Genomic DNA, 13,801 nt, shown 5'->3' with positions numbered 1-13,801 from the left:
ATCTAACAGCAGCACCAAAGTTACACCTACTTAATTGAATTAATTTGAATGAAAGTAAAATAACTGTCTGAAAACTATGTGTAATTTTTAAACTGACTTACAAAAAAAGATTTATCTTAACTGAAACAAATAATTAAGTTAGATCAAAGTAAAAAAATATTTTTCCAACATCCATATGTGGTCTTATCACCATCTCACTGTGGAAAAAGTATTATCTGAGCTTCTTCATCCACTAAATCATCTTCAAATGGACACTCCATGCTGCCTCGCCTCTCTGTAAACAAACTAAGCTTCAACTAAACCTGCTCCGGACCAGGTTATGTTCAGAGCATGAGTTGCTATGGCAACTTGACATACACTGAAACATACCTGCATTTTTGGAACCGAAGGCTGAGGTTATCCACTTCCTTAGCCTCAAACTTATCGTGAGAGCTAGCATAACCTGCTTTCTGGAATACCCCCCTGGGCTGCACACTGGAGTCCATCAAGGAGGTGGCAAACAGGAGGATGTTGGCTAAGATCACATCCATCATGGAAAACCCCTCCCTCCCCTGCACCAAACTTCAGCACGAGACTGTCACACCCACAGTGCAAGAAGGAGCGCTACCGCAGGTCATTCCTTTCCACAGCCATCAGACTGTAGTGTCACACAACTTACCCAGTGTTATTCATTTGTTCTTATGAGTCTCATTGTTTTGGTGTGCTTTTTTTTTAATTGAACTTAATTGTCATGTAATTTAAAGATGTTCTTTTATATTGCTGCACTGTTTTTCATTTTACTGCTGCAGACAAAAGAATTTCCCCATTGTGGGATTGATAAAGTCCTATCTTATCTCAAGGTCACCCCCCTCAAGAAGTGTGAGACTTCTGATATTGTTTTTCTTTTTAAACTTTGTTTGCCTCCAAAAAATATATATATTGAAACACAAAGGGGAAAAAAATGAATGAAAGACACCACAGTTCTGAATGATGATCATGTCCACTTTATTCTTCACAGTAAAGATTAGGACAGAGCACTAAGAACTAAGAAGAATAACTATTCTAATCTCTACTAGAAAATATGAATCACAGGAACAAGACACAAAACCACAGTCTGGTTCTTTCTTCACCTTTTTGAAAAAAATCCATTCCTTAAGAAAGTACTGGCTTATATGACCCAGATTATATAAACTGCAATCGCTGATTTGAAATGTTCACCAATCACATAAAAAAAGTGTCAGAACAAAAGATCTACAGAAAATATTTCCAGTGTTGTCATGGTAACACAGGCAAAGACAACACACACATTGTATCAGCATAAACTACAACCAAAATGAAGCCATTTAAGAGTGGAAGATTAAATTATTATAGTTAAAAAGAAAAAATTTCTATTTACAGGTTCATCTATAAAAATCAATATTCATTTTAAAGTTTCACATTTTTATAAATCTATTCATGCAATGAGGATCATTGTATCGAATAACTATACCTATATTGAACTGTATAAATCCTTCATTTTATAGATTTTGATAATTGCAGCTTACAGATGATGAAAACCTAAAAAGGTATCTTATAAAATTAAAATATCAGGATAAAAAAAATGTGTTTTTCACACACGTCAGAAATGTTCATTTCTTTGTATTCTTCTTTTAACTGAATTACTGTATCAATGTGCAGTAAGTAAAAAAAAAAAAAAAAAAGAAAGAAAAAAAAAACCCTCTCGTCATTCACTCTAAAGAGCCACTGAGAGCCATTTCATTTGTGACCGACACATCACTATTATTTAGAAACATAAGTTCAGGGCCTGAACCCAAGCTTTGGAGAACACTCTCTCACAGGGCACAGAGGATACTGGTGCTGCCAGGTTGTTTGCCAGGTTTTATAAGTTTGGATATTGTTGTTTGATCCATTGCAGAGCAATAACAAAACAAACTGAAAGGCAGAACGAACGCTAATCAGATAAATCAAAAAGGTATGGAGCAAACAGGAGACTTGTCGCGTCTTTTCATTCATTGAACTAAACCAGTCGGCAAATTTATTTCATTTCTCCACATAGCTTGCCAGCAGATACATTTGTCAAAATAAATAAATAAAAGATAGAACGACGAACGGTAAATGACAAAAATAAGAAAGCAAACTCTTAGCTTAAGCAGGCTAACTAAAAAGAAAGAAAAAAACGTCTGTAGGATCAGAATATCCAACTTACTTTGTTTTTCAGATTTTTTTGTTGACATATAGAAGGGGTTGTTCTGTTATAACTTTATCTACACATCCCCAAATATGATGTAATTGATTTGCTATATTTTATTGTTAATACAAAGTCATATAGACACTGCTGTGACATGAATATATAACAATAACAAAGTAATGCTAAAATAGAAAGAAAAACTGTTCCTCTGTCCCTGATTGTCCTCCAATATAGTGGCGCCATTTTCCCCTGACATTCTATGTCTAGTTGTAGTCAGCACGCATGTGCACTCTGTTGAATCAGTGTTTTGTCACTCGATAGAAATGCCTGATGTACTTTTGACAGTAATCTAAAAGGAAAAATTTTGTATTCAATTGAAATAAAAGTTGTATTCAAAACAAAGAAAAGATGTATCGACAGCAAACAAGTCGTATGCAGAACAGACATGTCAAACACAAAACCAAATGAAGTAGTCATTTTTCTTTCTTTTTTGTTTTTACAAAGTGTGCGCAACACTCTCTATGAACATGTTTCTTTTTGACAATTAACTTACCCCATACTATTTTTTCTAAGTTTGTGTTACAAATTATAATTCTGTTTTCAAATTTGGTATATTTCCTTCAAGGTTAAAATATGTACTTTTGAAGTTGTAACTGTTTTCTAATTTTCCATTATTTTTTAATTTACAAGGTCTGTTTTTCAAATGTACTCTCTGTTTTATCATTTGTTTAAAGCTGCTCCTGATTTGACCCCAGAATTTTAAAGTTGAGAATTTTTACCAAATTCTTTTTTGACTAAAAGAGCTTCTTGTCTGTATGAGTTCTCATGTGAGATTTGAGACTAGATAATTGGCTAAAACTTATCTCACATTATTTGCAAGAAAAGGGCTTATCTTCTGTGTGAGTTCTCATGTGTGTTTTGAGATACGATACACGACTAAAACTTGTAACACATTTTGTACAAGGAAATGGCTTATCTCTTGTGTGAGTTCTCAGGTGTGATTTAAGACTAGATACACGACTAAAACTTGTACAACATTCTGTACAAGGAAAAGGCTTTTCTCCTGTGTGAGTTCTCATGTGCGTTTTGAGATGAGATACACAACTGAAACCTTTTTCACATTCTGTACAAGAAAAGGGTTTTTCTCCTGTGTGAGTTCTCATGTGTGTTTTAAGACTAGATGCACGGCTAAAAGTTGTACCACATTCTGTACAAGAAAAAGGCTTTTCTCCTGTATGAGTTCTCATGTGTGTTTTAAGACTAGATGCACGGCTAAAAGTTGTACCACATTCTGTACAAGAAAAAGGCTTTTCTCCTGTGTGAGTTCTCATGTGTATTTTGAGATGAAATAAACGACTAAAAGCTGTATCACACTCTTTACAAAAAAAAGGCTTCTCTCCTGTGTGAGTTCTCATGTGTCTTTTTAAAACAGATTTGTGCCTAAAGCTTTTATCACATTCTTTACAAGAAAAAGGCCTCTCTCCTGTATGAGTCCTCATGTGTGGAGTCAGACTATACATTTGAGTAAAACTTTTGTCACATTCTTTACAGGTAAAAGGCTTTTCTCCCGTGTGAGTTCTCATGTGTGATTTGAGGTTAGAGGAACGACTACAACTAAAATTGCATTTATTACAAGAATAAGGCTTCTCACCTGTATGAGTTCTCATGTGTATTTTGAGATCATATGCATCACTAAACCTTTTATCACATTCTTTACAACAAAAAGGCTTCTCTCCTGTGTGAGTTCTCATGTGAACTCTGAACTGAGACCAGTTACCAAAACTTTTACCACATTCTGGACAGAAATAAAGTCTGTCATCACACTCAGTTTTCGAGTTGAGAAAGAGATTACTAACAATCTGTGAGCTTTCACCAGGCTTTATAGAGGAATGCCCCTTTTCATTTGGACATTCTTTGTATTTCTTAACCAAAGATTCCTTCTTTATGCTTTTTTTAACATCAGTATCACACTGACTTTCTGACATGTGAGAGCTGTCCACATTTTGGACTTGACGTCTGTCTCTTCTCTTCCTCTGATCTCTGTTCTGTGGGTCTGTCTCTCCATCTGTAGTTGATGTTGATTCTTCATGTTGGTCTCCTTCTTCATCCTGACTATCAGTTACATTAAAGCTCTGTTGATCGTTTAGATCTGCTTCACTGTTCTGATTTTCGTCATAAGTAGGAATCTTCATCAAGGTATCAGTCTCCTGCTTTATATCAAACTGCTCCTCATCCCAACTGATGCAGAGTTCTTCTTGCTCCTGTTTAATCTGTGGAGCTTCATGTTCCTCCTGCTCTAATTTCATCTGTGAAGGTTCTTGTTCTTTCGCCTCCTCTTTAATCTGTGGAGGATCTGGTTCCCCCTGCTCTATTTTGATTTGTGGAGGATCTGGTTCCCCCTGCTCTATTTTGATTTGTGGAGGTTCTGGTTCCTCCTGCTCCTCTTTAATGTGTAGAAGCTCTTGTTCCTTCTGTTCCACTCCAAAGTTTATTTGCTGATTGCAGAGATCTTCCTCTTCGGTTGCATCCTGGGGGAGGGCTGCAGGAACATAAACACAAAAAGAAGACCTTTTATACTTTCAAAGGACTTTGTGTATTAAAACACTACTTAGTAATAAAACACCAATAAAAACCTAAATAATTCAAGTCAGATTCTACACAAATTAAAGTAACTAATTTGATCTCATTCAAAGTTAAAACAGTAAGAGGTGACGTTGGTTTTTCAGTTGTTTGTAGTCAAACACCTAATCAAAGAAACGGTTTAAATGTATTCTTTTTCCACCATATTTTTATAGTATACTGCATATTACATTTGATTTCCCCTGTATTACTAACATTATTTTAACCAAATGTTATCCAGAAGAAAATTGCTTTTGTTGTTGTCGTTGGTAATTAAATTTTACCGTAATCCTGATTTCCAGAAGATAAACCAAAAAATAAAAATATATTTTAAAAAAAATCTGTGAATCGTGATCCTCACCGTAAAGAACAGCCAACTGAACATCCTGTGAAACATCTACACAAAATAGTTAAAACACTGTGTTTAGCTAGAGAGCACTTTTTTCTCCCAGCATGCAGCACAGAGGACCCCTCCATCCCACAGGAGTGTTTATTGAAGCCTGCGAGCCTCCTTGATTGGGAACGAGACCAAGACACCCCGTCTGACCCAGCCACCCTGCCACGGGACGTGCTTCTCAAGCCCTCTTAAAAGACCAGGGGCTACTGTTTGTGTTGGTTAAGCCAGCCACACTTTAGAAAAGTCTTGTTATTTCAGCTGTGTTAGGGTCAACAGTACAATTTCATGTTTACCGTTTAAGGAGCTTCGTGGCAAATAACTTTGTCAGATTAATGGACAAACGTCATCATTAAATCACTGATGTCCAGTAATACCTACATTTTCCAGTTTCATCTTTGCTTCATTTTTTAATATTCTACTTTGATTTCTGAAAAATACTTATTTTTTTCTGAAATGTTTCCTTTTAATTTTGTTTGTTTTTCTTTTTTTTAAGGCCTCTTCTTGTGTTGGACAAATTTTACTTTCACAACATGAGGTTATGAATCTTCTGACATACCAGATGTTTATTTGAATATACCCTTTTGTAAATTATACTAAACTTTATTCATATTAATCATATGTTTAACAGTTTTTTGTTGGACCAGACGGAAAAAGAAAAGGAGGGATGTTGGGGGGGGGGTAGGAGGTTGATTATATAAGAGGGTATCCAAGTTGCTGGATGTTTATAATGATTACTGTCAGGCTCAGATCTAGGCGGGGCCTGTCCACACACACATTCCATTTTTACAAACACACCTATTGGCTCCAAAAATCTTCAAATATAAACATTGTCAAAATGTACACAAAAACTTACCATTCACACATGCATACTTATGAATTCAGACTAACACAAGTGAAACATTTTATTCAGTCAAGCAAAATAGCACACCATTTGTGTAGGTGAGATAGCACCTGTGCTCGAGTGAGTGCTTATCTTATTTTGAGGTGAATGATAGAATGTAAAAAGAACCAGTAGTACCACATAGCCTCACTGCTGGACCTAGCACTTGCCTTCAGCCAATTTCAGGCATTTTTTTTCTGGTTGGCAAGTAAAAATTAGAAAGCTAAAATTTTGTCTTGTTTATTAGCCCCCTTTCTTGGTGATTCTCATTAAAACCCTCCTGTTAATGCACGTCTGTGTAGCTTTTGGCTGATGAAGCAGTGGGACAATTTTTAACAGGGTCCAGGCAGAACTGGAGGATAAACCTGATGGACTTACAGCAACAACAGACAGACGCACCTTGCCTCGGGAGAGCACCCCGCCACCATCAAGGAGTTCTGAGCATCCCCCCACCCCAACCCCAGGACACCAGCCAGGGCCCCTAAAGGGAAACCCGCCCCCACGCTCCATGCAGCCACCCACCCAGCCCATGGTTGGTCCAGGAGAGAGCAAGTCAGGGGCCAGCCACCCCTGCCCAGAAGGAGGATGCCTAAGAGAAGTCGGGGCCCACCAGGAATGTTGTAAACAAGGCCCAACCAGGCTCACTCACAGTTGAAATTTTGGAGAAGGTCGGCGCTCAAACCTTCACCACAGGGACACCCAGATGTGACGGGATCACCCGCTCATGGTTTTTCCAGAGGACTCAGGGATCCCTCTCCCTGTGTGGAGAAGGGCTGCCTAGCCCAGGACGCCAGCACCCAAGGGACACGTCCCCTATTGCTGAGGGCCTGGTTCCCTCCACCAGGATGGGGTAGGGGAAAGAAGATCAGAGGTCCCTTCTTCCGTGTGTAATGCATGTGTGTTTGTGAGCGTGTGTGTTGGAGTGTATATTTTGTGTATATTTTGTGTGTGTACTTAAGGATGGATTTAAAATTTAAAACTGAGAGGACATCTCCTGATTATTTACAGTGATGTCCAAACCCCCTCCCCACCAAGGGTCCCTGAATGTCTAAGGTGCAGTTAATATTGGCGGGTAGGGCGCTGAGAGGACACCAGCAGCTTGCTGGCAGTGATTTCTAATGCATAATGATACTGTGTTTTATTATTTGTTTTCCTTTTTAATTGTTGTAATATTTATAAGGTTTTGTGTCGAGAGATTTGTGGGTGGGATTTGAACTTCAGGACCATCATAGTTAACCCTTTAATGCCAGTAATGTCATCATGTGTAACTATTTGGGATATTAACCATGAAAATTGACAGTAAAACTGGTCAATATCCATAATAAGTCGGTCACACATGCCCGCCCCTCGTCTGCGGAGTTCAGGCCTAAATTCACGTGATTCATGACAGCTGCATTATTACAGCTCTGTTGTTCTGGTCATTATTAGATGTTTCTAATATTATTGTCATGTCTGGGAAAATGTCCAAAGCACTTTCTTTTATATAAAACTAGCATTATGCTCAGAGGGCTTTTTATAAGTCTAGTGCAGGCGTGGCAAACAAGTTTGACACCAAGAGCCGAATTTCTTCACTGTGAGAGTCAAAGAGCCACACCACACACTGACCTGCCAAGACGTACACACACAAACACGCAATTAAAGCAAAATTATTTTCCATAACACACTCCTCTCCCTACAATACAACAGCAAGTATTGCACTTGTGATTATTTCAAGGAAATTGTCCACCCTCAATACACACATCAATGCAGCTTAGCCAGAGTTTACACAGCAACTACCCTGGAGGTCAGATACCCCCCTCCACACACACACACTCTCTCTCATCACATACAAACACACACTCTCTCTATCTAACTCTTTTCTCTGCCTCTTTCTGACACACACTACTACTCAGTGATATGCAGTGAGGTCGATGGCAGGTGAGCCACTGACTCCTCTGAAGTCAGATTTACGATGATAAAAGTGAATATGTCACCATTTATCCAACAGTATTTAACAGGTAATTCTTTGTATCTCAACATTCCTCTTTCAATGACCCTTACACCAACAAATACACAAACATCTGGTCAGAGCATCCTGCTGGTGTCTAAGTGATTCATATTCACAATAAACACATTAAATACATGACATTTCAGTTGTGTGCAAATTAAATAAATTTTTACCTTCATTAGAAAATCTTGCTTTTATATGTAGTTTTTTATTTAAAATTGAATGACTGACTTTTTGCACCAAAAGCAAATAATTTATTAATTGTTCATACATTGCCACGACTCAGTTCATCCTTCAACGTAGTAAGAAAACAAGTGCTAAGTTACCATTAAACTGACTGCTTTACCCCTTGACCCCCCTACACATTAGGAGCCCATTAACTTGAACACAAACACGTACAGCCAAACCGCATGAAGCTCACTTCTGCTCATATCTCCCTGGCTCACGGTTTTACATTTAAGATTTCCCACTTCCCATGATCCTTAAGGGCTGAAGGCGGGCGGGACTAACCCCCAGGCCAGTCGTAGCCTCTCTGCATTAAAGGATCCATGAGAAAAGTGGCAGCAAAACGTTCTGCGCTTAATTCATTTGGACTGCAGCTTTCTGCTGTGAGCTCAGCAAAGAAGGAAAGTAGAATGATGGCCGTTTTGAATGTGCACTTTGAAAAGCTTCAACTTGTTAATAAAGGAGACAATTTGTGTCAGATCAGGAAGAGTTTTTAATTTTCTCCAGGATCCGTTTTGTTCTTTTCTGCCATGAACTATTTTACTGCTTCCAAAAGCTCATAATAATAAACATCGTGACTTGCCATTCTGTTCAGTAAAACTGTAAGAATCTTCCCGTTCTTCCAGAAACGTCCTGTGTTTATCTTTATACTCTGAATTTCACCATTTTGACCATGAGGGTAACAGTCTGCAGGCACATCAAATCTGTATCTATGTGTTCCGGCTTTGGGCGTAACCTGCGCAAATGATTGGCGGTCACGTATGTGTCGGGAGCAGAATCAAACACACACACTGCCAAATTACTTTTATTATTATCTATTTTTACTACCCTCTGATGGTTTGAGTGTAGTTTAAGAAGGAAAGAATTATGAAATGAGGCACAGTATATAGAAAATATGATGAGACGCAAAGAGCCGCACGCTCATTGGCCAAGTCGAGAGCCGCGTGTTCGCCACCCCTTGTCTAGAATGAGAGCTGCATTTTTCATTTATGCTATTGTACGCATAAACAAGAAATGTGGTGCTGACGTAGAGCGGTCAACCTCTGATCAGAAGATTCCAGGTTTAGTTCCCGCCCCGCCAGCCCATGTATCAAAGTGTCCTTGAGCAAGACAATAAACTCAACATTGCTCCTTGTTATAGGTTTGGGTCAGTGTAAAGGCCCGTACACACCGGGACGAATATTCGCCAGGCGTTATTTGCCAGCGTTTTTCGACACGTTTTTTGTGTTCACACCCAGGCGATTTTCGCTGACGATGAGCCGAGCGAACATGCAATTTCATTCCCTGACATTAGATGGCGCTTAATGTAAACAGAAATACTCCTGTACACAAGGTGGCGCTGCGCAACTTTACGCTTCTTAAAGTCGCTTTTCACTCACGCTTGTCAGAATCTTACAAAGAAAACATGAATATTTCAAGCACCAGTTGCTCCAACTGGTGCTTGGTTCGGGGATATTTTAGAATGTCCGTCATTATTTCTTCGCAGATGTGTAGACGCTACTTGGCGTCTATCTTCTTCGCTTATATATGTGCTCAGCAAGGCAGTTTTGTGTTTGAGCACCCCCAAGTTGTGTTTTACTGTAACTTCAGAGGCTCCAGACACGTGTGCAAAAGCGCCATTCTCATTGGTCGAATAGATTTCGACGCGGCGCGTCAAACCAAAAAAATGAACCCGAGGCGCTTTTTAAAAAGTGACGCTTTGACACGTGGCGTTTTTTCGCGTCGGTGTGCACACTCACATTGGTGCCCTTTGTTTAGTCACGAGGCGTTAAACGTCGGCGAATATCGCGGGCGAAATTCGTCCCGGTGTGTACGGGCCTTAAGTTAGGCTGTGCGGCTGTTGGAGTCTTATGTACTGAAGCTCTGTGAAGGCACCAGGTAGAGACACCTCATGGCGTCTGTCATCTAACCTGTTGTTGGGGGTGTGCAACGCCCCGCCTCTTAGTGTGTTCTTTAAAGCCTGATACCGCGGTGGCATGTGGGCGGAGCTACCAGCTAGAGGTCATGGTCTAAACGCTACATGGAGCGATGTGTGCATCAATGCATGGTAGACACTGAGAATGTTGAGAGATCAGGTTTTTTATTTTGAAGAGTTCTACTTGGTAATCATGTTTCCATGTTTGAGTTCATAAAATCATCCCAGAGAAAGTCTCTGCTTCAACAAAGTGAAAGCTGCGTCTCAAGCTGAAGCCCATGTTTTCATCTCTCTGACAGAGTTTGAAGCCAAAGCCCCTCCCCCGCCTCTTTACCTGCTTTTCCTCTCTACCTGTTCACCTGTTCACATCCTCTGCAGCTGAGAGTTGTTTTTCCCCGCGCTCGCAGTGTATTCTACACAGAGAGCGCAAAATACGGTCATAGCAGGTTAACACGATAGTCGGGGCGCTCAAGCGCAGCAGAAGGATGAAGGAGCTGTCAATCTATCTGGCAACACTGACGGGATAAGGAAGAAGCAGGTCAATGGATGAAGCAGAAAAGAACCTCAAACGAGGTTCATCGTGAGTCACGCATGGTGTTCAGATCTGCGTGCTGATGCCCCACTGAGGTGCAAAACAGCAAAAACTGGATAAAATAAAAAATAATTCATAGATTTTCAGCTCTGTTGAACCATTAATGTTTTTTTCCTCCATAAATTCAAATGACTTTGACCTGCGTCTTTACCAGCTGGTTCAGCGCGCTTCAGGCCGTCTGTCTGCGCACGCACACACACACGCACACTTTTAACCGAACAGGATTTGTGAAAATATATTTAATAATTAAGTTGCACATTACACAAAAGAGGAATGCATGAAAAGATGAGGCTGGAGGAGGGACATGAATCTCTTTAATAATATTAATAAAAATACGTGTTTTTTTCCTGCGGGACGGGAGACGATACAAAATCAATGCATCTCTATTACTGTGCGGGAATAAACTCTCTGAGTTTTGCGGGTGCGGGCAGGAATGTAACGCATACGTTGTGGGAGCGGGCGCAGGCGGGACCGGGATGAAGAAAATAGTCCCACTAGGGCTGCACGATATGAGGAAAACTCGCGATATGCGATATTGGTGATTAATATTGCGATAACGATATAATTTGCGGTATATAAACAAATAGCAAAACAACCAAAAACATAATTTCCATTTCACTGCAACAGTTTAAAAATTATACTCCAAATGACCCTTGTCGACATAGGAGGCAAACGTCAAACATAAAAGGGCTCATCTGATTGATCAACAACGTAAACGGGTCCTTCCGATTGGTTAAATGCATAAAGGGATTTATTTCATATGTTCAATATTTCAAGCTGCCATGAGTTTGTTTTAGCACATTTAAGGTAACCGTTTATTGCGATTTTTGACATCTTTTGCGGTATGCATATTGCACAGCTTGATGTTGCGATAACAATAAATTTGCGGTATATTGTGCAGGCCTAAATCCCGCGCAGTGCTCTACACTGGTGCATTGTTTACACGGTCAGCTCTTGACGCCTGGCACCGACAAAATGCGGCAGCTTTTTTTCTAAAAAGCTCATTTTTTAAGTTTAATAAATAAATATTGTTTGATGAAATAATTTTTTGCAGGTTCGAGGGAGGTAGGCACTGAGCAGAAACAAATGACTCAAAGACTGCAAGCTAGAATAAATGTACCTTTTTTCCCCCCGCTAAATCAGTCAAACATCATAACACAGGAGTTTAAGCCGTGCAGTTTCAACAGAAAAGATTCATCTGCCCCCAACATGACACACGGACTGGAGAGCCAACAGTCCAGATAGAGTGGCTTGGAAAAAAAAAAAACTCCGGCTGGGCGTTCGTACGTAACCCAGAGCAGACTCCGAGTCAAGTTAGGATTACCTATCTTTTATATTCTTTGATGCAAAGGTCAGCCCGCAGGGATGGATGGCCGGTCCCTCCCTGCAAGTTCATCCTGCACGTAGGCTCATCGTAAACATGTCAGAATACCTTCTACAGAGCACTCCCTTTTACGGAGAGAAGCTTTATATTAAGCATTCCTTCTGGGGGCCAGTCATAGAAACACCATAAACATGTCAAGATATTCTCCTTTTTTGGTGATTAGCCATACAACCTTATATCAGAGTTTACATAACATTATATAAGAGTTTACATAAGTATTCCTTTTCTTGGTGGTCAGCCACAGAACATTATAGAACACATCCTCAATGCAGTGTAGAAGCCCCCCCCCCTCCCTACAGTGCATTATCCATCTCAAATATAAATAAAAATGTTTCCTGACTTGATGTATATGCCTGTGACCCCGTGACGTGTTTCTGACAGCGAGTTAACGGGAAATGTAGCATTCAAGACACAGAAAAGCCGTATTCAAAACAAAGCAATCGTATTCCAACCAGACATGTTTGGTCATGTAAAACTGAATCTTCCATTCATATATTTCACATTCAAAGTTGAGCACAAATTACTAATTGTGTCTTTATACATGTTTCTTATTGACAGAATCCTTACCCCTTACTGATAGACTGTTCTGATGTATTGTAAAGTCATTTTAAAAGATATAACTTAAGGGGCTGTTTATACACCCATAAATTATTGGAATTCTGACAGAAAGACTTTGTAAAGAAACACAAAACAACAGACTTTGAAAAGTAGAAGAAAGTTCACTGAACAGAAAAAACAAAGTAACCTCAATGATGCTTCTAACATTACCGGCATTTCACATCGGAAATGTTTTCAATGTGGCACAGAGGAGGAGGAGGCATCATGGTATGGGATTTTTCCTTCCGTGGAACAACAGAGCTAAGGGTGTCAAACTGCAGCTGGCTATGTGGAGATGTTCCAGGGGGCCTCCCTCCATGACTGGGGGCCCTCGTCTGGGTGGTGATGACTGGGTTTTTCAACAGGACAATAAAGAAGAAAAAGTCTCCTGGGTTTTGTCTTTTTTCCCGTATGTCGTCTTGTACAAATAATTAACAATCTATCTTAAATATGATTAACAAAAATACAAGGCGAGCGTCTCCGCTGCTCTATCTGTGCGGAGTAAGCCCTGGCTGCAGAACTGCTCAACATAGTGGAATGCTGGAACACTGTCCACTATGTTGAGCAATTCTGCAGGCTGCAGCCAGGGGTAGTTGTCTGTGCGCGGGTGTAACCGCCCGCCGCTGACCTCCCATCATCCTTTTGTTTACACTCTCTCTCAATAGCTTACGACCCCGATCTAACATTAGGTTGTGCAACAAAAACGGCGAAAAAAGATTGGAGCAATCCAGCCGCACAGTTCTGAAACAGACAGAAGCTCAGACGACGAAAACAAAGACGTGAACATACCTATAACGTGGAACTGAAGCTGTTTTTTTCTCATTTCCAGCTCCTCGTTCTGGACAATGGTTCCTTCAGCAGCAGAAAGTTGTTCTCTGACAGAACCTTCCTGAGGTTCTGAAGACATGGTTCCTGCTCCGATCTTCAGCTCCAACTCCCACAAACACCGCCGTCCTCTTCACTGCAGCTCCGATCGATCATCTGCTAGTCTCACAATCACAGCAATCCACGTTGTCTTTCCGTTCAACACTTCTTCAC

At 40.1% G+C, this 13,801-nt stretch overlaps 4 protein-coding genes across 7 annotated transcripts in view; 2 read left to right on the top strand and 2 right to left on the bottom strand.

Moving 5' to 3' along the window:
- LOC110013798 (gastrula zinc finger protein XlCGF28.1) overlaps nt 1-13,801 on the top strand; it is a 989,290-nt gene that overhangs the window by 44,938 nt on the left and 930,551 nt on the right. The gene's annotated exons all lie outside the window — the stretch shown is intronic.
- Nucleotides 1-13,801, bottom strand: part of LOC101169839 (NLR family CARD domain-containing protein 3) — a 1,010,604-nt gene that overhangs the window by 197,547 nt on the left and 799,256 nt on the right. The gene's annotated exons all lie outside the window — the stretch shown is intronic.
- LOC105355408 (NACHT, LRR and PYD domains-containing protein 12-like) overlaps nt 1-13,801 on the top strand; it is a 768,227-nt gene that overhangs the window by 268,925 nt on the left and 485,501 nt on the right. The gene's annotated exons all lie outside the window — the stretch shown is intronic.
- LOC101169095 (gastrula zinc finger protein XlCGF57.1) lies at nt 968-13,713 on the bottom strand. Its single transcript, XM_023962456.1, has 2 exons — nt 13,553-13,713; nt 968-4,706 (listed from the first exon to the last, which is right to left on the bottom strand). The coding sequence occupies exons 1-2, from the start codon at nt 13,668-13,670 to the stop codon at nt 3,037-3,039; spliced, it is 1,788 nt and encodes a 595-aa protein (XP_023818224.1). The 5' UTR covers nt 13,671-13,713; the 3' UTR covers nt 968-3,036.

This window comes from Oryzias latipes, chromosome 2 (genome assembly GCF_002234675.1).
Source record: "Oryzias latipes chromosome 2, ASM223467v1".
NCBI classification, from domain to species: domain Eukaryota; kingdom Metazoa; phylum Chordata; class Actinopteri; order Beloniformes; family Adrianichthyidae; genus Oryzias; species Oryzias latipes.
This window is presented reverse-complemented; position numbering and strand designations above follow the sequence as displayed.

What these genes read in the sequence shown, in the direction of transcription:
- LOC101169095 (XM_023962456.1), bottom strand. Translation starts at nt 13,670, where the DNA reads ATGTCTTCAGAACCTCAGGAAGGTTCTGTCAGAGAACAACTTTCTGCT. An exon ending in GCTTCAGTTCCACGTTATAG is followed by an intron (nt 4,707 to 13,552) that starts GTATGTTCACGT and finishes ATGTTCCTGCAG; the next exon opens with CCCTCCCCCAGGATGCAACC.